Source organism: Danio rerio, chromosome 25 (assembly GCF_049306965.1).
Source record: "Danio rerio strain Tuebingen ecotype United States chromosome 25, GRCz12tu, whole genome shotgun sequence".
Taxonomy (NCBI): domain Eukaryota; kingdom Metazoa; phylum Chordata; class Actinopteri; order Cypriniformes; family Danionidae; genus Danio; species Danio rerio.
In genome coordinates, this window is record NC_133200.1 from 17041358 (window position 1) to 17063001 (window position 21644).

At 33.1% G+C, this 21644-nt stretch overlaps 1 protein-coding gene across 7 annotated transcripts in view; it reads left to right on the plus strand.

The window, feature by feature from the left end:
* far1 (fatty acyl CoA reductase 1) overlaps nucleotides 1-21644 on the plus strand; it is a 52138-nt gene that overhangs the window by 19341 nt on the left and 11153 nt on the right. For 2 of the 7 annotated variants that reach the window (XM_005174316.5, NM_213508.1), the window contains 7 exon segments: nucleotides 3729-3904; nucleotides 5528-5707; nucleotides 10216-10393; nucleotides 10488-10532; nucleotides 12169-12296; nucleotides 12411-12478; nucleotides 17639-17810. In XM_005174316.5, coding sequence (XP_005174373.1) covers nucleotides 3729-3904; nucleotides 5528-5707; nucleotides 10216-10393; nucleotides 10488-10532; nucleotides 12169-12296; nucleotides 12411-12478; nucleotides 17639-17810 — 947 coding nt within the window. 7 annotated transcript variants of the gene reach the window in all.

Sequence of the window (21644 nt, forward strand, 5' to 3'; positions counted from 1 at the left end):
TTTTTTGGAATTTGTTTTTAGAGTAGCAATTTAGTTATGGCAGAAAAGATATTATTTAGCAAAAAATGTGCAGCATTTAAGACAAAAAATAAAAGAGCTTTTTATTTATTTGTTTTATTCATTCATTGTCTTTTTGGCTTAGTCCCTATATTAATCTGGGGTCACCACAGCGGAATGAACTGCCAACTTATCCAGCACATTTTAACACAGCGGATGCCCTTTCAGCCCAACCTATCACTGGGAAACATTCATTCACACTCATACACTACGAACAATTTAGCCTATTCAATTCACCTGTACAGCATGTCTTTGGACTGTGGGGAAATCCGGAACACCCAGAGGAAACCCACCTGAACGCAGGGAGAACATGCATACTCCACACAGAAACGCCAACTGACCCAGCCGAGGCTCAAACCAGCGACCTTAATGCTGTGAGGCTACAGCACTGCCTACTGCACCACCGCATCGCCCTTAAATTAGTTTCAAATAATTTTATTTAAAAAATGTAGACTAACTCGTATCTTGAAATTAGTATCGTGAATCGTTTTGAATCATGAGTCAGTTGAATCGTTGCATCGCTTATTATAGCTGTAATCTATTTTTAAATATATTTTATGACATCAGTTATAAATTTGACAAATATAAACCCTGGGATGTGAAGAAGGGAAAAGGCCTGCTGTTTTATTTTTGGAATTTTTAATCAAGTATTTGCATATTTAAATTTGTTTCCTCAAAAATCTGATAAGGATTGTTTCTCCGCAGCAATGGGAGTCGAAAAGACTCCAAAAGCATTTTTTTCCTAGATTACATAGATTACTTTTTTTTCAGTAAGACCAATAAAGAAAGAATACTTTTATGCTGTGTTCACACCAAACACGGAACGTGCGGATAAAATCGTACTATTCGCGCATAAATAGCCACGTGAACATTGGAGTTTACACGCTTCATTCGTGCATCAAACCCTGCTTCATTCGCACTTCAAATCCACTTCATTCGCCCGTCAAATTCACTTCAAAACAGACGCGGATTTGTGTGATAGGCAGGGCTTCTCTCTGCCCAGTGATTCTTGCTTCGTTGCTAAATGGCTAACATGGATTTTATTAAGAAAATAATATTGTTCATGTGTATGCTCAAAACGATTAATTTGGTCAAACGATTAATAACACCATTAGTGCATATCGCACCATTCGCACATATCACGCCATTCGCACCGTGCCATTCGCGTCATCTGCGCAGCATAATTTGCGCGTATAGCGATGCAGGATGTCTATTTGCGCGTTTGCATTGACTTAACATGTAAGTCACTCGCGCTTGTTGTACCTTCGGTGTCTGGTGTGAACACAACATTAGAGTCAAAAGGCAAACACACACACATACACAAATACAGTAATATATATATATATATATATATATATATATATATATATATATATATATATATATATATATATATAATATATTATTGTGTATAATAATAATAATATAATATATAATAATAAATATGTTATTGTGTGTGTATTTTGTTTTTCTTCAATATATATTGCGATTTTGAATATAAGATATAAAACTTTTTGGGCTGATTTTCTAGAGCACCTGCATAAAACAAAACAGGCATAGACAAATGCTATAGTGCACAGTGTAATACTGTGTAATCTTCTTTGTATAGATAAATAAGTACAATTAATCTTTCTTAAATCTACAAACTTGCTTGAAATGCTCATACAGACACTGAACCTAAAAACACAAAAACCTTCAGTCTATTATTGTAAACCTTTGTAGTTACTCTACGTATCTGAACTGTGGAGCCTGGTCAACCATAATCCTGACTCTATATTGTGGCAAAATATTTTTGTTTGTTTTTAAAGTGCTGGTAGCCATTTACTTGCATTTTAGGAAACACACAATGTCAGCTATAAATCTAGTCTAAGCTAGATTTTGTATTTGCTTTCTTAATGTTTCAAACTAGGGCTCGCTGAATTTCTGACTAAGCCACAGATGCACAATTCAGATCACTGATGCAGATTTGCAGCGACTTTGACATTCAGCCTGCTTTGATCATTCTAGATTACACGCAGATAAATATTATCGCCCGCTCGTAAATGTTTGCTTTTTACACAACATTAATATGAGCACAGCTGGGCATTTCTTCCAAACCTTGATCACATGGTTTCACAGTAATGTACTGCATGTTGCATTCATTGGCCAGTCTGTGGTATTTGATTGTGGTCAGGGTGCAACTGCAAATTACAAGGTGGTTTAATGCAGATATATTAAAAATAATAATATAAAAAAACTAAAATAATTAGGGCTGCACAATATATCGTTTCAGAATCAATATCACAATGTGCGTGTCCTCGATAGTAACATCGCAGGATATACAATGTTGAGTTTATATGTTTGGACTGTATTTGAGCAATTTTAAAAACATGACATTTTGTGGAGTTTATCCATTGTAAATGTTTATCATCTGCAAGTTTAAACATGTGACTTTGCTTTTAGGCACAAGAAATTGCTCCTTTTGTAAGTTTAACAAAGATTTATTTTATTTAACTATTTACAATGAAGATTATACAGTGTTTTATATAATTATTCAATTTCTTTACATGAATACTGTTTGGCTACCCAGAAAGCCATAAAGCTCTGTAAATTTCATTTTCTTTGCTTTGCTTTTATGCATTTATCTATGGTTTCAAATAGTCTATTACATTTTATGCATGATTTACACTGAGAATGATCTCAAATCAGACCAAATTAGTGAAATCTTTCCAAATACACTACCTGACAAAAGTCTTTTTATCAATAACTTGATTTCTAGTTGATCATTTTGGAAAAGTGGCAGAAGGTAGATATTTCTTATAAATCATCTGTTAAACTGCATCCCAATCATCACAAATACTGCAGAAGAACTATTAGAACCCAATTCTTACAGAAATCAGTCAAACTTGGTGAAGGAAAAATCATGGTTTGGGGTTACATTCAGTATGGGGGCATGCAAGAGATCTGTAGAGTGGATGGCAACATCAACAGTCTGAGGTATCAAGACATTTGTGCTGCCCATTACATTACCAACCACAAGACAGGGCAAATTCTTCAGCAGGATAGCGCTCCTTCTCATACTTCAGCCTTCACATTAAAGTTCCTGAAAGCAAAGAAGGTCAAGCTGCTTTAGGATTAGCCAGCCTGGTCACCAGATATGAACATCATTGAGCATGTCTGAGGTAAAATAAAGAAGAAGGCGTTGAAGATGAATCCAAAGAATCTTGATGTATTCTGCAACTCTGCCATTCCAAATGACTTTATTAGTAAGTTATTTAAGTCATTGCAGAGATGTATAGATGCAGTCCTCCAAGCTCATGGAAGTCAGACACAATATTAATTCTTTCTCCACTGCAGCATGACTTTATATTCTGTTCTGTACATTATTTCTGTTAAGTGACAAGACTTGTGTCTAAGCAAAGTCAGACATTACTGTCCTAATTAAATAATTAAAAATCAAGGCATGTTCATATTTTATTTTGATAAAATAAGCGTAATCTAGGTCTTTGCCTTTCATATAAGACACTTCTGATACCAAATGATCAACTATAAGTCAAGTTATTTGTTGTTTCTAAAACTTGTATAAGCTACAAGACTATTGTCAGGTAGTGTACAGTATTTCGCTGTAAATTATTACTATGCAAGTTGTTTGCATGTGAGCTGATAAAGCTGAAAATCTATGAATGTTTCAGCTTTTCGACAGACTGCGAGAGGATCAGCCGGATTTCGCGGGGAAGATCGTGGCCATCAACAGTGACCTGACACAGCCCAATCTGGACCTGAGTGCTGAAGACCAGGAGACCCTCACGGGCTGCATTAATGTCGTGTTTCACTGTGCCGCCACCATCCGCTTTAATGAGCCGCTGAAGTAAGACTTTTAGAGCTGAGAGTCCAGATAATGTGGATTATTTACAAATCTGTATTACAGGAAATATGTTTTTGTTTTTTTTTGTAAAAAAAACTCTACTTTAGTCATATCTTTACTTTATACTTTAAAACCGGCTATTGTGTTGGAATGTTGCAATTTATTGTGGTATATTTATTTTGGTTAATTAATAATTTTAATTAGTGGTTTAATTTTATTGACTTTCATTTAAAATAATATTAAAAGTATTCATAAAGAACATACTGTAATCAGATTGTTGGTGTTGTTGTTAATATATTTGTTTTTATGTCATATTTATAATGTTTTAAGAAATATTGCTAATAGTAATAATACTGTATGTATTCATTGTAATCTTTCTTATTACTGTTATGTATATATTATATTATTATATATTATTATATTATTATATATTTTATTATACAATTATAAGTCATTGTTATAAGTATGCAATTATTAGTGATATGGTAAATGTGTCATTGGCAATAATGATACATTTATTGTTTTCATTATTATTGTACAGACATTTTGTATGATATTAAAACTATTTTATATTTACAGATTATACATTATTATTATAATTATTGATGTAAAATAAGCATAAAATAAGTATAATGTTATTCATATAATTAGTAATTAATATTATATTGTTGTAATTAAAGTACTATATATATATATATATATATATATATATATATATATATATATATATATATATATATTTGTTCAAAATTTGCAGCAACTAATTTTACAATATTTTAAAAAAGTGAAGGTTTTAATATAACATTTCAATTTATTACAGTAATGATAAACCAATAATAAAGATTTATTATTAATATTAACAGAGGTTTTTTTCTTATTCCTGCTAATCATATACATAATATTAGTGAAAAATGATGTTTTATCATGTATTATTATCATATTGTTTTTTAAAGTACTTCATATATTTGTTCAAAATTAGCAGCAGTAAATAATAATCTAATATAATTTTTCACTAATATTATCTATATCCTTAGCATTTATATTTTTAATACTGTAATAAATTATAATTTTCTATTAAAGCCTTAATTATTGGTTTTGTAAAATTTGTTGCTATAAATGACTACTTTATATTTATTAAACTAAATTCATTCATGCTATAAATTAATTACAACTATAATCAAATTATTGTTAATGCTATTAATAATATAATTACTAATGCAAAAGCAAATGTATTTTTATTTTCAATAAAAAATAATAATAGTTTTCTGAATAATAGAATGAATGCTATCCCTTAATGTTATTTTAAGGTTAATCTTGGACACACACCTCAAAACCATTCAGTCATTCCTCACCTGAACTCATTTAAACACTTCCATGATGCATTGCTGCATCACAGAGACCTAAACTGTATACTTCATGTCATTTACAATCCACATTTGCCTAATATAACCTTATTTGCACAACTCCTTAAGTTAAACCATTAGTTATTGCAAATCATCCTGATTAGATCATGTGTTTTCCGGTTGGGTGGTTTAGTATGAAATAGCAGCGGGTTAATCTTCACATTGATCAGATGTGCTCGTGCTTCTGTGGTGTCACTACAGTTAAGTGTTTGTTTCTTTACAGAGATGCCATGCAGTTGAATGTGTTGGCCACACAGAAGATGGTCAGCCTGGCTCACAGAATGAAGCATTTGGAGGTGTTTATCCACGTGTCCACAGCCTATGCCAACTGTGACCGAGAGCTCATCGAAGAGGTGGTTTATCCACCGCCCGTTGACTACAGGAAGCTTATAGACACTCTTGAGTAAGCCTTAGCGTAATGTCTTTACAAAACTGACTTCACTACAAAAAATTTACTTATTTAAGCAACTTATTTAAAATGAGCTGAAACAACAAAATTCTTGAGGGTTTTTTGGGGGACAGCTTAATTGTTTTATGTTTAATCAACTTAAATTTCTAAAAGCTAATAAGTTAACTTGATTCCTTCATAACACAAATTGATTGTTTGGGATCCAGCATTTTTTTTACAGTGTTGTCTTTAAATTATGTCCCATTATGAATATGTAAAGAACTGATTTTATACTTGGCATGCAGATTTCTTATATTAGTGTATATTACATCCACTTGTAAGGGATGTTATACATCCAAGTAGTTTTTAATGCAGATTTCGCAGTTGTTGTCTTGTTTCTAGTCCAAAAATCTGAAAATTCATCAGTCAAGAAGCATTTATTGAACAAACAAAACATATTGTATTGTGTTTAGCAATAATAAGTTAAAATTAAGAACATTTTTTTTCCATAAAACAAGCAAATTGACCTTATTTTAAAGCGGAGACTTATTTTGCTTACCTTATTGGCAGATTATTTTAAGTTAGGAAAAACTCCTTTAAATTTTGTCTTAATATTTCTGAAAACAAGATAATGTTTTGCTTGTCTAGAAAATGCTTCTTGATTTCAGAATTTTCAGATATTTGTATTAGGAACGAAACCAACTGGCAGTGTGAAGGGCTTTATTTTGCGAAAGCAACCACCTGAATGCACTTTATCCCGCTTATCCTTGCCACATAATGTAAAATAAAAAGGAAAACGGCTGACTGGAATATACACTAACCCACATCTTGTCCAGTCACAAGATGGCGCCAAACAAGTATATGACAAGTATAAAAAGATGGATGTGTATGTGCTTATATGGATGTGAGCAATCACTTATGATCAAGATGATTTAAAGTACCTGAATGAGCCTGTGTTATTAATTTCAGGGGTTGTTATCTGAGAATAACATGCCTTGGAATGTTGCAACTGACCAATCAGAATTATTAATTCCAGACAGCTGTGTAATAAACTTGCTTTAATGTTGGAAAGGGCATAGGGGCAAGCTACTTTTAAGCTACTCTTAAATTCATGGCATTAAAATAAGGCCCTCTTATATCCATAATGTGGATAACATGGATAGAATTGCTCAATCAAAACTAGGTCTGTAAACATCAGATCATGGTTAAAATAGGATATAATCAACTTTTACCATATCTGGATATAATAATAATAAAATTCTTATTAGTGTTAATAATTAATCATATTTCGAATGAATACTATATGCAAGTGTTCATGTTAATGCTAACTATTCTATCCATTTTGATTATATAGTATGTTATTATTATACAGGAAGTGTTAGGAACACTGCTAATAATATTTTCCTTATACTATTAATAATAATGCTATATCCTTTTTAATTAATGTATTATTATACAGTTAGTGTTAAGAATACTACCAATAGTGTTCTACTGATACGATTAATAATAATACAATAAATATTTTAATATAAATGTTATTGTGTACATGAATGGCAACCGTAATGTATGAACGGTACAGTATTATCATAATTTTTATAGTAGTATTAGTATTAAAATTATTATTAATAATAGTACTTATAATAACAAAATTTTGGGGGCTACTAAATTCTGCTTTTTCATTTTTAATTCAGATTTATTTTATGCTTTTTGTAAAAATATATATATATATAACTCTGGCCACCCCTGTGGCCACCCCAATATGATTTTGCTGTTGATATTATTAACTTAAATGTACTTATGTAAATTCCCAATGTTTCTATAGATAAATAAATAACATGCAGCAACTAAATTATTGTTGGTGCCACTAACGTAGCTGATACACTGTCTCTCTCTTCCCCAGTGTCAGATTTGGGCAATATGCCAAATACCAGGGTGCGTCGCAAGTATCTTGCTGGGGGCGGCACGTGGAGATGGTGCAACAAAAACATCCTCTAGTAAAGGCATTGGGATACCATTTACTTTATGCACGTGTGTTAACTTAGAGTGGCAATCCCAGAATAAAGACAATAAGGGCCGTTCACATCTTTTGCACGCGTTCTCTATGTGCAACCGAAACAACGCTGGTGAAAGCAAACTGACGCGTGCGCGCAGAAAACCATTCCCGCGTTGCTCACTCGCTCGTGTGTGAATCCCGGTTGTTTACATGCACGATGATAAAAAACGCGCCGCTCATGCGCCGTGAAACCGGAGTAAGCCTTTTGTGAAGAGGTGTCAGGTGTTTAGTTTTGAAAGTCGACAAAACTAAAGTTTATATAATATGATGATGATACTTTCACCAAGCATGTCTATAAAGCAGAAAGGAGGGATAAAGAGTCAGGGAGGTAAGACTTCATAACATTATTTCTCGGCCATAATTCAGGTCTAAGACCACAGATAATTCTATAAAACACAAATTTTTGTATTCTATAAAATTGTCATAACTAATATTCATGCAAAAGGTTCCCTAAGTGATCTTAGCATATCACTGTGTTACATTGTCCAGTAACATTTAGGATTGATGTCTGTTATTTATTTAGAAAAATTATTGTGTAATAATATTAACATTTATTGTATTTATTTAGAATAAATATAAGTAAATTTTTATATTTATTGAAAAATAAATGTACCTATTTAAGGAGGGTGGGTATATGGGGTGGTTCGCCCAGGGTGTCATCTAAACTAGAACCACCACTGCCCTCCCTGATCGTTATTGACAGCACGCGCACACACACACACACACACACACACACACACACACACACCTTCAATAGACAGTAATGGCTATGTAATATTTAATTTAAGGTACATCAATAGAAGAAGCTGCATTAATAAAGTGGCTCAAAAAGGGATATAGATAAATTATATTATTAGGGTCTGTATAGTGAGTGTGTGTGTGTGTGTGTGTGTGTGTATATATATATATATATATATATATATATATATATATATATATATATATATATATATATATATATATATATATATATATATATATATATATAGTAATGCCTTTTGTTCAGTTTTATTATTTAACTCATTAATCTCAATTCATTTTAGACATGGCATATACTGTATGCTGTACAATAAATGTATGTGAAAAATAACTGAAAAGTTATTTCTATATATGAGAAGTGTTTTTAAACTAAATATTGATTTTTATTTGGTTCGCACATGTACTTGCTGAATTATTTCAAGGAATAAATTGCGATATTGTAAGACTAATTAATTAAATGAATTAAAATCACATTATTTAATTTACCAGAAACAAAAATATAACATTACACTGAATTCATTTTTGTTGTGTGTGCCACCCCAAGATTTGGTGTGGCCTCTTCTGGCCACCACTATGAAAATTTTCTGGGGGCGCCACTGTTGTCATCAGAGCAGACAACCTGCTTTATTCTGCACGTCTTACAGGAATGTAATTGTAGACCTACCTAGGTTACTGTGTATATAACATAATGATATTGTGTATTCCTGTAATGTGATGAAGCTGCTGACAATATGCAAGATTATGAAATCGCTTTGAATGCATGTGCTGGTGTGCACTTTTTCCGCTCTCACGTTTGCATGTCACGACCACGTGCGCTCTAAGTACATTATAAAAACTGCTGCAGGACAACATTTGTTTTTATTCTCTGCAATTCTTTGTCTTTATTGATTCAGGTCCACAACCTAGCACCTCAAATTTAATACCTGAAAGTGTCATAAGTTTTGATGATATTACATTATTTATAAAAATATATTTTATAGTTAATTAAAACTATTAAAAACAGGGATTAAGCCGAAGGAAAGGGAAAGTGATAAACTCTTTCTACTGATGTATGATTTTTTTTTTTCAGGGTGGAATGTTAGAGTATATTAGGCTACTCAAATCAACTGGACTAATATTTTTACAGTTGGAGTTGTTGACTAACTAGTAGTTTATTTATCACATTGGAATGAACATTCGACTAAATTAGAAGGAAAGTTACAGTATATTCTGTGGACACGAGAACTAACAGAGTTTGTGGCGCTATCTAGTGGCAGTGTGTGGATCTGTCCCGACATTGAGGTACAAAGTATAAACCTAATATTCATTACTTGGGTCACTATTAAACTGCTAAACATTTAAACTGATAAAACAAAAACTACACTTAAATTGTGAGGCCAATAACAAATATTTATATAAAAAATATAGTTTTTTTTAGAATGATTCTTTTTATTATTTTAAAGCACTTATTATATAATTTATATAATATATAATTAAGACCTGACCTGAATTAGCATTATATATATATATTTTTTTGTCCTCGGCTGATCACTCGGCAGATGCCTGTATATGTTATTGATGAACAAACAAAATTGTCACTAATAAAAATAAAAATTTATTTTCCATAATACAGCTCAGAAATAACAAACTAATGCAAAATATATTAAAGAAATTTCAAGAAAGATTATCCACCTTTTTCTTTCAACTTCCTGTACGTGTTCACTTCTGACAGGTGGATGGATGACAAACTGGTGTCTTTGATGACACCTAGGCTGTTGGGTGAGCGGCCGAACACATACACCTACACTAAAGCGCTGGCAGAGCAGCTGGTCCAGCAAGAGTGTGGAAACCTCAACATCGCCATCATAAGACCCTCTATAGTAGGAGCCAGCTGGAAAGAGCCGTTCCCCGTAAGTGTGTGCTTTTACAAATGCCAACCTAACATTAAACAATACCACCTCCATATTAAACAGGCCATCTTCTTTCTTCTTTTGTTTTTTAAAGGGCTGGATTGACAATTTCAACGGGCCTAGCGGGATATTCATCGCTGTGAGTATCAGTGTGCTGCTTTTGATGTAAAAATTTAGGTGCTGTTTGCTTATCCATATAATGCTAGTGAACAGTGTCCAAGATTACGCCTTTAAAAGGTTTGTCAGATTTTATTTTTCATATTTATTTTTTTGAGTGATAAAGATCCAAAACACACTGCCAATGTAATGAAATCATATTTGGAGGGTAAAACAGCTGATGAAACAAAGACTTTCATGAAATGGCCTTCACAGAGTCCAGACCTGAATATTATATGCAGTATGTTTAAGCAATATTATATGACACTATACTCAATACAATATTGAACCATTTAGTATGACTTCCATGGTTTAATACGCATATACAGTACTGTGCAAAAGTTTTAAGACCCCAGTTACATTTGTAGTTTTAGTGAGGGTGTAATGACATTATATATTATTTCTCTTAACTAAAATACAACCAGAAAACACAGGCTCTAGTCAGATTTCTTTGGGTCACATTGTGAAGGACATATGAAAGAAAGAGTTGAAAGAATGGATGAAACATCCTGCTGTTTCTGACAGAGCTGTAGTCAGTATTGCCTGAATTGATGACATAATGAATGCTAAAAAAGTACAGACTGGTTTTAGTTCATCATGTAATTTATACTAGAAAGCACCTAATTTGTAATAGTTTTATTTTTCAGCTTGATAAAGATCCCAAACACACTGCTAAGGTAATAAAATTATATTTAGAGGGTAAAACAGCTGATGAAACAAAGACTTTCATGAAATTGCCTTTACAGATTCCAGACCTGAATATTATATGCAGTATGTTTAAGCAATATTATATGCCACTATACTCAATACAATATTGAACCATTTAGTATGACTTCCATGGTTTAATACGCATATAAAGTACTGTGCAATAGTTTTAAGCCCCCAGTTACATTTGTAGTTTTAGTGAGGGTGTAATGACAGCATATATTTTTTCTCTTTACTAAAATACAATCAGAAAACACAGGCTCTAGTCAGATTTCTTTGGGTCAAATTGTGAAAGACATATGAAAGAAAGAGTTGGAAGAATGAATGAAAAATCCTGCTGTTTCTGCCAGAGCAGTTGTCACTATTGCCTGAATTAAAGGGATAATGAATACTAAAAAGTACAGACTGGTTTTAATTCTTCATCTGATTTGTAATAGTTTTATTTTTCAGCGTGATAAAGATCCCAAACACACTGCTAATATTATACAATCATATTTGGTGGAAAAATCTAACAAGAGGATGAGTTTAATGGGAACAGTTCACTTTTACAGAATTTTAATTTATACCCAGAGAGACCACTAAAGGTCTTATTCTAATTTGACATTGTACTGTAAATCCTGCCATGTGTCCATTGCGGTTTTGCAAATTGCGATATCGATGCTGAAACGATACATAATGTGCAGCACAATTACGAAAAGTCAAGTTACTTTAGATGTGTTTTTTTCTAACAAAAGTTATTAAATTGCAAAATTAAAAACTGGTCAAAATGACTGCTTCTGTAGTTCTAGTGTTAATGAGTAGTTGCTGATCAGATGAGAATGTTAAATTATAATAGATTTATAAAGTAAGGCTATTTTCTGGTCTAAATAGTATGCTGAATATATTATAGTTTTGTTTTGTTTGTTTCTGTGCAGGCAGGAAAGGGGATTCTCCGAACAATGAGGGCTTCAAATAACGCCGTCGCTGACCTGGTGCCAGTCGATGTGGTCATAAACACCACTTTAGCTGCTGCCTGGTATTCAGGCTCCCAAAGACACGCCAGGTCTGGAAAAAGCACACCACAGCCACACTAAATCCCTGACTGGAAAATAAAGTCATGGAACAAATGTAGCTAGTTTCCTGACAATGTTTTTTTTTTTCCTTCTTTTTATCGCAGGCCGAGAAGTTTGTTAGTGTACAACTGCACGACGGGTGGCATCAATCCTTTTCACTGGGGTGAAGTTGGTATGAATCACCTTTTTCAGACAAATCACTGCATGACTCGAATGTCCACGTTGGCCTTCAGTGCGTCATTTTTTTCCTGCTCATTTTTGTCCTTGACTGCAGAATCAGAGCTGTTGTCATGTTCAGTGAATGAATGTGTAATGCGTGACTTGTTTGAACAAGTGTTTGTGTAATTTAGGCGTTTGTCGGTTCTGTCTTTTGTGGGAGGGATTGTTACTTGGATTTGAGATCTGCTATTGAGTATATTTCAAACAACTGCATAGCTGTCAGAGAGGTTTAGGGTGGAGAGAATGAGTTATGAAGACCATTGGTTGCAGTTTGTGAGACTTTTTTTGTGTTTTTTCCTATTTAAATTTAACTTTTAAAGGGATAGTTCACCCAAAACTGAAAATTCAGTTTCATTTGCTCATTCTTGATTTGTTACAAAGCAATTCTGCAGAACACAAAAAGAATATATTCTGAATAACGGTGGGAAAATGAAATCATTGGCATCTGTGGTAGGATAAACATGTACTTTGTCATCGGTTAAATTCTTCAAAATATCTTCTTTTTTTGTGCGTGCGTGCGTGCGTGTGTGTGTGTGTGTTCAACGGAACAAAAATACCCAAACTGGTTTAGAGCAAAATAAAAGGCTAGCAAATATAGGGATGGGTACCGAAACTTGGTACTTTATCGGTATTAGTGCTACATTATAAAAGGCCGAAGTATCGATAAGCTCTGACGTTAACGGTTCTGCTATCAGTATTGGAGAATTATTGCTGAATAAACATTACTTACAGTAGCGTAATTTAACTGACCAACCTTTCCTAATTTGTGATTTTTGTCTGGGCAGCACGGTGGTGCAGTGGGTAGCACAATAACCTCACAGCAAGAAAGTCGCTGGTTTGAGCCCTGGCTGGGTCAGTTGTCATTTCTTTTTGGAGTTTGCATGTTCTCCCCATATTCATGTGGGTTTCCTCCCCGTGCTCCGGTTTCCCTCACAAGTCCAAAACAAAATGTGGTGCAGGTGAATTGGGTAAGCTAAATTGTCCACAGTGTATGTGTGTGAATGACACTGTATAGATGTTTCCTAGTACTGGGTTGCAGCTGGAAGGGCTTTTGCTGTGTAAAAACATAAGTTGGATAAGTTGGCGGATCATTCTGCTGTGGCGACTCCAGATTAAAAAAGCGACTAAGCCAAAAAGAAAATGAATGAATGAATGAATAATATTCATCTGCACATTTGGCAATCTCACTTGGGAAATGCTTGTGTTGCCGGCGGCCGCGTCAAGTATAAAACTTCACAGTTTTCGGCACATAGCTCGTAGAGACTCGTAAGCTTGGGTAGTGAACCAAAAGGGTTGTATTTCCAGAGTGGACAGCGACAATGCCTGTTGCAACAAACGCAACCAGTTATCTTCTTGTAAGTGAAAGTATCTTTCAAAAGGGCATTAACTGCAGAAAGTTTTTGACTACCTAGCTACTAACGGCAACGTTACATTATCCACATCCTTATTCCAGCAGTCAATCACCTAAATCAGCATATTATTAATAGTTAAATTAACACACACATTTGATACAATAAAACCAGTATGTTTTTTCTGCAGTCGCCTAAATAAATATTAAACATTAAAAATACTTATACATCAGGGGAGGGTTGCGTTGAGTGAGCAACGTATCTGGGTAGGGGGGCGTGTGCGTGCGAGACGTACCCGAAAAACGGTGGGAGTTGCGCGCGCGACGCAAAATAACGTTAACTTTAGAGTGGTGGGAAATAATAAAATTAAGTGTTGTTAATTTTGTTCATTTTGTTTTTTCTTTAAAAAAAAAACACTAAAAAAAGTACAGATAAGAGAACCGTTAAAGTACCGAACCGATAAGTGGTATCGATAAAAGTAGTAATACCATTAAAACCTTTATGATACCCATCCCTAAGCAAATAATTTTGGGGTGAACTAATAATTATTTAGTTGAACGTTTTAAATTTATAGCGCATTAATCAGTATTTTAATTCAGTATTAATTCAGTTTTAATTTTACTTTACAGATTTTTTTTTTTTATGTATGAGACATCAACATCAACAAAATCTAATGTGTTTAACATATTTATAACGTTTACTTATATTTGTTTCTTGCCGTTTCTATATGCAAGATGTATATAATTTTTTTTTAGCTTTAGTTTAATGTAAAAAACTTTTTAATAAAAATTGTAAATGACAAAACAAATTTATTAAATTGTATTATTAACAAAGCATTGTAGTAAATAATACACATTTTGTTATATAAAACATTTTGAATTTCAATCATATTTGGCAATCCAAATAAGATAAATATTATTATATAATATGTAATGAAAATTATGTAACAATAATAATATTTTGATTTGTTTTTATTTGTTGAATTATATTACAGTGCTTAATCGTTCCTTTCAATTTAATCTAAAATTAATCAGTTATTTACAGAGGTGTAACAGTTCTGTCCAGGTTAATACTCCTGATATCCAGTCCAGTAAAATTTTTCAGTTAAAAATAAGGTCCTTTCCAGACACAAATATATCTGTATATTACAGTAAAATATGTTTTTTTTTATTGTACTAGTTAGCACTGCCATGCTTTAAACACAGCAGGAAAAAAAGATTTGTATTCAGTGCTACAAAACTTGCTTCCATAAGAAATCCGGGTTATTTACTGTGTTTAACTGATTTTGAATGAAGCATTTATGAAAAAATAATACATCTCAACGGTGTTTGTGTTATCACAACAAACATGTTTCCAAGGAGCTCTTAAAACAGGTTTATCAATGTGGTTAAAGACTGACATCGAGTTTGACAGTATTTCTGTTAATAACAAAAGACCACAAAAAAAAACAACACAAATGTGTGCTGAAGCACGAAGTTCAAATGAACAATTAAAACAGCTTTGTTTTTAGTCAGTTAGTTAAAATGAAATTTATGTTTATATTTATGTATATATATATATATATATATATATATATATATATATATATATATATATATATATATATATATATATATATATATAGCCCCTTTAAGCTATATTATTTTCTACAGTCTACAGAACAAACCATCATTATACATCATTATCTGTCTAATTACCCTAACCTGCCTAGTTAACCTAATTAACCTAGTTAAACCTTTAAATGTCACTTTAAGCTGTATAGAAGTGTCTTGATAAATATCTAAGTCAGATATTATTTACTGTTATCATGACAAAGAGAAAATAAATCAGTTATTAGAGATGAGTTATTAAAACTATTATGTTTAGAAATGTTTTGAGATAAATCTGTTCCCCGTTAAACAGAAATTGGGGGAAAAAATAAGGGGGGATTTAATAAATCCGATCGCAACTGTGTATATATATATATTAATGATTTTTTTTCCTGTTGTATTTTTTTTAAAGACCGACTGCTTATCCATGCACTGAACGTGTGTTTTACACTCAGTGCTGAGTGCTCCAAGGTTATAATAGGTTACGAAAATGAACAAAAAAATTACAACTAAAATAAAAAAATAAATAAAAAAAACTGACCTACCGAAACTGTATTGTGTACATACAAAACTGAAGCTAACTAAACTTATAGCAAAAATATCCTTCGTTTTCATCTTTTTAAATGTATTCAATAAGCCTACTGTATGCCTTTTAGAAGTAAATTTATTTACTTTGCGCTATCAGGTGTTTGACCTGTTCAACACCTCAGAGTCTGTAATCCTGATGCCATTGGCCAGATCAAGCCAGATCCCGCGTCAAAAATAAATAGAGGACATGACTGCAGCATGGTGACAACATTAAATACGAGCCAAGCAGACAAATTTGTGCCCAATAATGAGTTTTATTTCAATACTAGTGATCCTAATCGCGATTGAGTTGTTTTTTTTTTTACCAAAAAAGTTAAATAAACCAATATATACTAGGTTATTCAGTTATTAGAACAGTACACAGAACTTATAATACTGCACATATGTGATTCAGCAGATGAACTGAACACTAACAGTACATGACAGCCTGCTGTGATCTGGCAAAACGTATGTTTATTTCATAACAGAAAATTGAATTGGAATTTGAATAAGTGAATCATGTATCAGTTGGGTTGTGAAACTTAATTGTAAGAAATTGTTCAGATCATGGTGATGTTTTAACTGACTGAAATTATGATTGCTGCCGATACATTTTTGGTCTGTTGAGTCCAAACATGGGAGGATTGTCACTTACTGTACGGCTGCTATCTAGTGTGCTGTTGTATTTGAGTTTGAGGATGGGTAGATGATAGTGGTAGATGGTAGTGTTTACGTGTCCTCTGAATACATGTTTCAAAAAATTAATCTTTGGTTGAGTTTTTAATATTCAACATTTACTCTGATTTTGAATCTTGCACCTAACAAATATCCTTATTTACGAAAAAAACTAATGAAACTAATAAAAGCTAAACTAAAACAAAACAATTTCAAATTAGAAACTAATAAAAACTTGTAAATCCACCTCTAAAAACTAATTATAGCTAATTAATTTTGAAAAGAAAAGGTCAAAGCGAAAATAAAACTAAAACTATTATGACCTTGTAGTGCTCTGCTTTTTTTAAACACTTGAACAGTTCTCGCGTTTCTGCAGCGCAATAAAAAATTATTCTGTGCACATGTACCTTATCACACAAAACAAAATGTTAGTATATAGCCAAAACAACGTAGACATTTTTTGACATTTTATTTGAACCCTGAGCTAAGTCATGCACCGCTGAGGCGTTTACTGTTGAACCTTTTTGTCTCTTAGAGTACCATGTTATATCCACTTTCAAGAGGAACCCCCTCGAGCAGGCCTTCAGGCGGCCAAACGTAAATCTCACAACCAATCACCTAATCAATCAGTACTGGATTGCTGTAAGCCACAAGGCGCCAGCATTCCTGTACGATCTCTTCCTCAGGATGTCGGGAAGAGAGCCCAGGTAAATCCAACCGCTTTCCCCTCCCTCCGGTCTGGCTCTCCGTCCCGTCTCGCTCTCTCCGTGTTTTTGGGCAAGGATGCATAACCCAATTGGATACTGGGTTCTGCACGCTTCCCCTCCACACATGCGTGCGTGTTTGTGTGTGTGTATGTGTGTGTGTTGTGTTTGTGTAGTTCAGTGTTTAAAACCGCTCTTGTATGTTGTATACCTGTATTCCTCTTTTCAGAGTACTGCATAAACATGACGTTCAAGACCAACCCTTTAGAACAGGCTTTCAGACGCCCCAATGTTAACCTGCGCTCCAACCCTTTTACCAATCAGTACTGGACCACAGTGAGTCACACCCTTCCTGCCCTGCTGTATGACGGCTTTCTCATGTTGACGGGTCAGAAGCCCCGGTAAGGCCTTCGGTACCCCCTTTTTTTTCCTCCCTCACCTCCAGCACTGGGTGTTGGGTGCGTGGTGTGGCATGACTGACTGACCGGTCGGTTGGGAAGGAACTGGCCGGTCGACTTCATGGCATCGGACAAACGCTGATGGGCGGGGCTTCCATTAAAGTGCATGGAGTCCTTTTTGTTGAAAAGATGGATCCATCCCATAATTCCATTTTTGTTTTTTATTTTTTACTTTTGAGCCATGCCATTAAGTCTTCAAGAGAGATTTTTTTTGGTCTGATCTAGAGATGCACCGATCGAAATTTAGAAAAAAAAAAAAAATTATGTAAATTCAGCCAATTTAAGTTAGGAACTTGTATACAAAATTGTACAAACTTGTTTTCTATCCACCTGACTACTGCGGTTCAAATTATGGGTTGTGTTTGGGTAAAAAATAGACTGTTTTTCACATTTCCAGATTTCTCAGATGCTGAAGTTGTCACTAGCTATGTTTCCATCCAAATATGTGAATTAAATGTATGCCCAAAACTGGAATATCACATAAAATATGTGCAAATAAAGCACTGTTTCCAACCAATCAATCAAAGAGAACAAAGTCATAACCTCCTGATTAACTGGTGCCCAATATCAACAGTAAAGATGGAATTTTACTGCGTTAGGAGAAGCTGCATGAATCTTTTCTTTATTTAACACATTTTTCTCAGAAGACAAATGTCAACATGAAATAAATGCATCGAGTGTTGTTAGAAGGCATGAGACGTGGATAGAGCACAGATGCTCTTGACAGTTCTGGAGGTAATTGATAATTGCACATTGTTTCTTACCGAATAAAAAGTTTAACCTACTCAATTATGCACAAACGTTTTTTTATCTGCATTTTCAAAATCTGCAATTTCACATTCCGCATTCATGCAAAATGGATGGAAACATAGTCAAGCAGGGTTGTCACAATACTGGAATTCGGTACCAATCGATATTAGAATTTTAAAACGTCCATTTCCTGCTTACATTTGAGCGCTGTTGAGGACGCTCTTAAACAGCGCTGATTGACCATTGTGTTCACGTGCTCATCAGTTCACTAAACTCACCGAGTATAACCACAGATACAGGGACACTGGAGCGTTTTAAAGCCATGATTTATCAGCGGATCGCTCGTATGTCAGCTTATAAACGAACCAGCTGATCAACTTGACTTTGAAATGCTCCAGTGTCCCTGTATTTCGGTTTACACTCAGTAAACAGCAGTGAGTTCGATAAACTGATGACCTTCACGGCCAATCACTGTCTTTTATGTCGAGCACGTGAACACCATGGCAAATCAGCGCTCAAATGCTCGCAGGAAATCAACGTTTTTAAAATTTACTGAAATTATAAAAGAAAAATTTATCAATGGTGTTATCAAGACTTTCTAAAAATAATTGTGTGAGACTAAGATAAGAGAATAAGGTCAAATTTACTGTCCTGTCTGTAGACGCTGCACACCTTGCACAAGTAGTTACTCGTTTTTTGTTATTTAATGCAAAGAGGATATTATACTTGCATAAAAACTTGTAAATACAAAAAAATATTTAAATATTGCAAACTTAAAATGATTTAAGTTGCTGATGACGATGAAACACATGAAAAGGATCCATTTAAGCAAATCATTTTAATTAAATAAAATACATGACATGTGTATTTAGGCAAGGCAAGGCAAGGCAAGTCCTGGGGTCCAACACATAAAATGACAAATTTACATAAGCAATACAAAAACAACAACAACAAACTAATTTACTTCAAAATAAAACAACAGACACAAACACCAAAACCAAAAAAGGATAAATCTGGCTGTAATATTGCATCAGAAAACTCATTTTGGGGTTATTCATGGTGTGCTTAAAGTAATTTGATAACTCTAATACATTACCTTTTAATATTTGACAGGTGTTATTTAGACAATCTCTGTATAATACAGGAAATATGAACACAAATGTAAAATGAAAATAAAATGTGCAGCAGTTAAAGATTGAATCAAGGACGAATGTATTAATAAATAAATAAAAATAATTAAAAACACTGAAAATAATAATTACAAATCTATTTATGAAATATGATGTTATTATTTCTGCTGTTCTGTCATTTTCATTCAGCCTCTCTACTGTTTTAATATCGGAACTCTTTATTGGAATTGGTCAGTTTTCCTGTAAAAAATAAAAATAAAAAATCAGCAGTAGGAATCGGCTCTGAAAAGATCGGTGCATCACTAGTCTTCTCTTGTAGCATAAGAATCATAGTGGAATTTGGGAATGATGTTTTGGGCCAACAGAGTCTGTACTCGCTAAGCAAGTTGAAGTGCTCCACTCGGATCAGATGCGGACTGTTTTTATGCAAATTTTCTTTCAAGCTGATCAGAGAACAGCACTCAGAAGTCGTTGGGACAGGTACCAAACTCTGCTCTAGGAATTGGTTGGTTGAACAAAGGGGTTTTTAAAGCTTAAAAAAAAAAAAAGAAATAAAATGTTGTCTGCATGCTTGTATTGGGTTTTGATTTGTATTTTGTTTTTGGTAATCATTTATTTATTTATTTAAATTGATTTTTGGTGGTAGTTCTTTGTTGTTGATTTTTTGTTTTTGAAAGTTATTTTGGGGGGAAAGCTGTTTGATTTTTAGTTTTAGTTACTTTTTGTAGAAAAAAAAACATTTAATTTTAATCACTCATTAGGTCAATATTTTACTTAGCTTTATAATTTAGCTTTTAAAATATATCATCTTTTTTATTTAATTTACATTTATTTTAATGTTTTTATGAAAAACTTTTTATGAAAAATATACAACTGCTTTATCTTTTAGAAATATTTTTTTATTCCATAAAGGTCATATTTGGCATTATAAGTTTGAAAGCCCCTGGTTCAATCCAGCAAAATACAAATATCAGTTTGTGTCCTCCAAATTGTGCACAAAAGTCAAGAACTAGCTGAATTTGGCAAATATCAATTAAGTTCCAGTATGCAGGTGTTTGGTATCTAGAAATAAAAGGACTGATTTTGCACCTTAAATCTGATTTTGCAATTGTAATGTTTTATTGTAACATCCACCAAATGTATTGAACATTTCTGAAATCTGTCTGCTTTAAGGTGCAAAGATGTTCTGAATTGTTTTAACCATGCGAATGTTTTGAATTTGATTTTTCTCTATTAATAACCTAATGCATGTACTCATTGCCTATCAAACCCAATAGTGATCCTGATGGGGAAACTGGGTGCTTTTTGGACATTTACAGCAAGTTTAACAGTGAAAAGTGAAATTCGACAGTTTGTGTAAACAGACGCACACAAAGACAAATACAGAAATCGTATCTGTAATCTAAAATATGCCCCCAGGTGCCCTTTAAAGATCCATCGTGATCATATTGATGATATTATCATGTGATCAGAGTTTAACCTAATCTTAACGGGAATCCACAGTTGTTTTGCAAAGGTTCGTGCTTCGCTGGTTACTAACCTGGATGGAATAAACTGCAGGATGGATGGGCTGACGAAGTTACTAATTTATTAATATCTTATATATATATATATATATATATATATATATATATATATATATATATATATATATATATATATATATATATATTTAATTATTTATTTTATTTAATTTTTTTTTTTGCTGAACCTTTTTGTGTTGTTTCATGTGCATGTGGACTGTATTGTTTTTGTTTGTATTTAATTTGTTTTGTTTTACTTTAAAATTTTGAATCTTTTTTTTTTTGTCTGTTTTAGTGGTGTAACAGATCACAAGTCCCACGGTTCGGATCACGTTATGATTTTTTAGTCAAGGATCGAACCATTTTTTGGATTA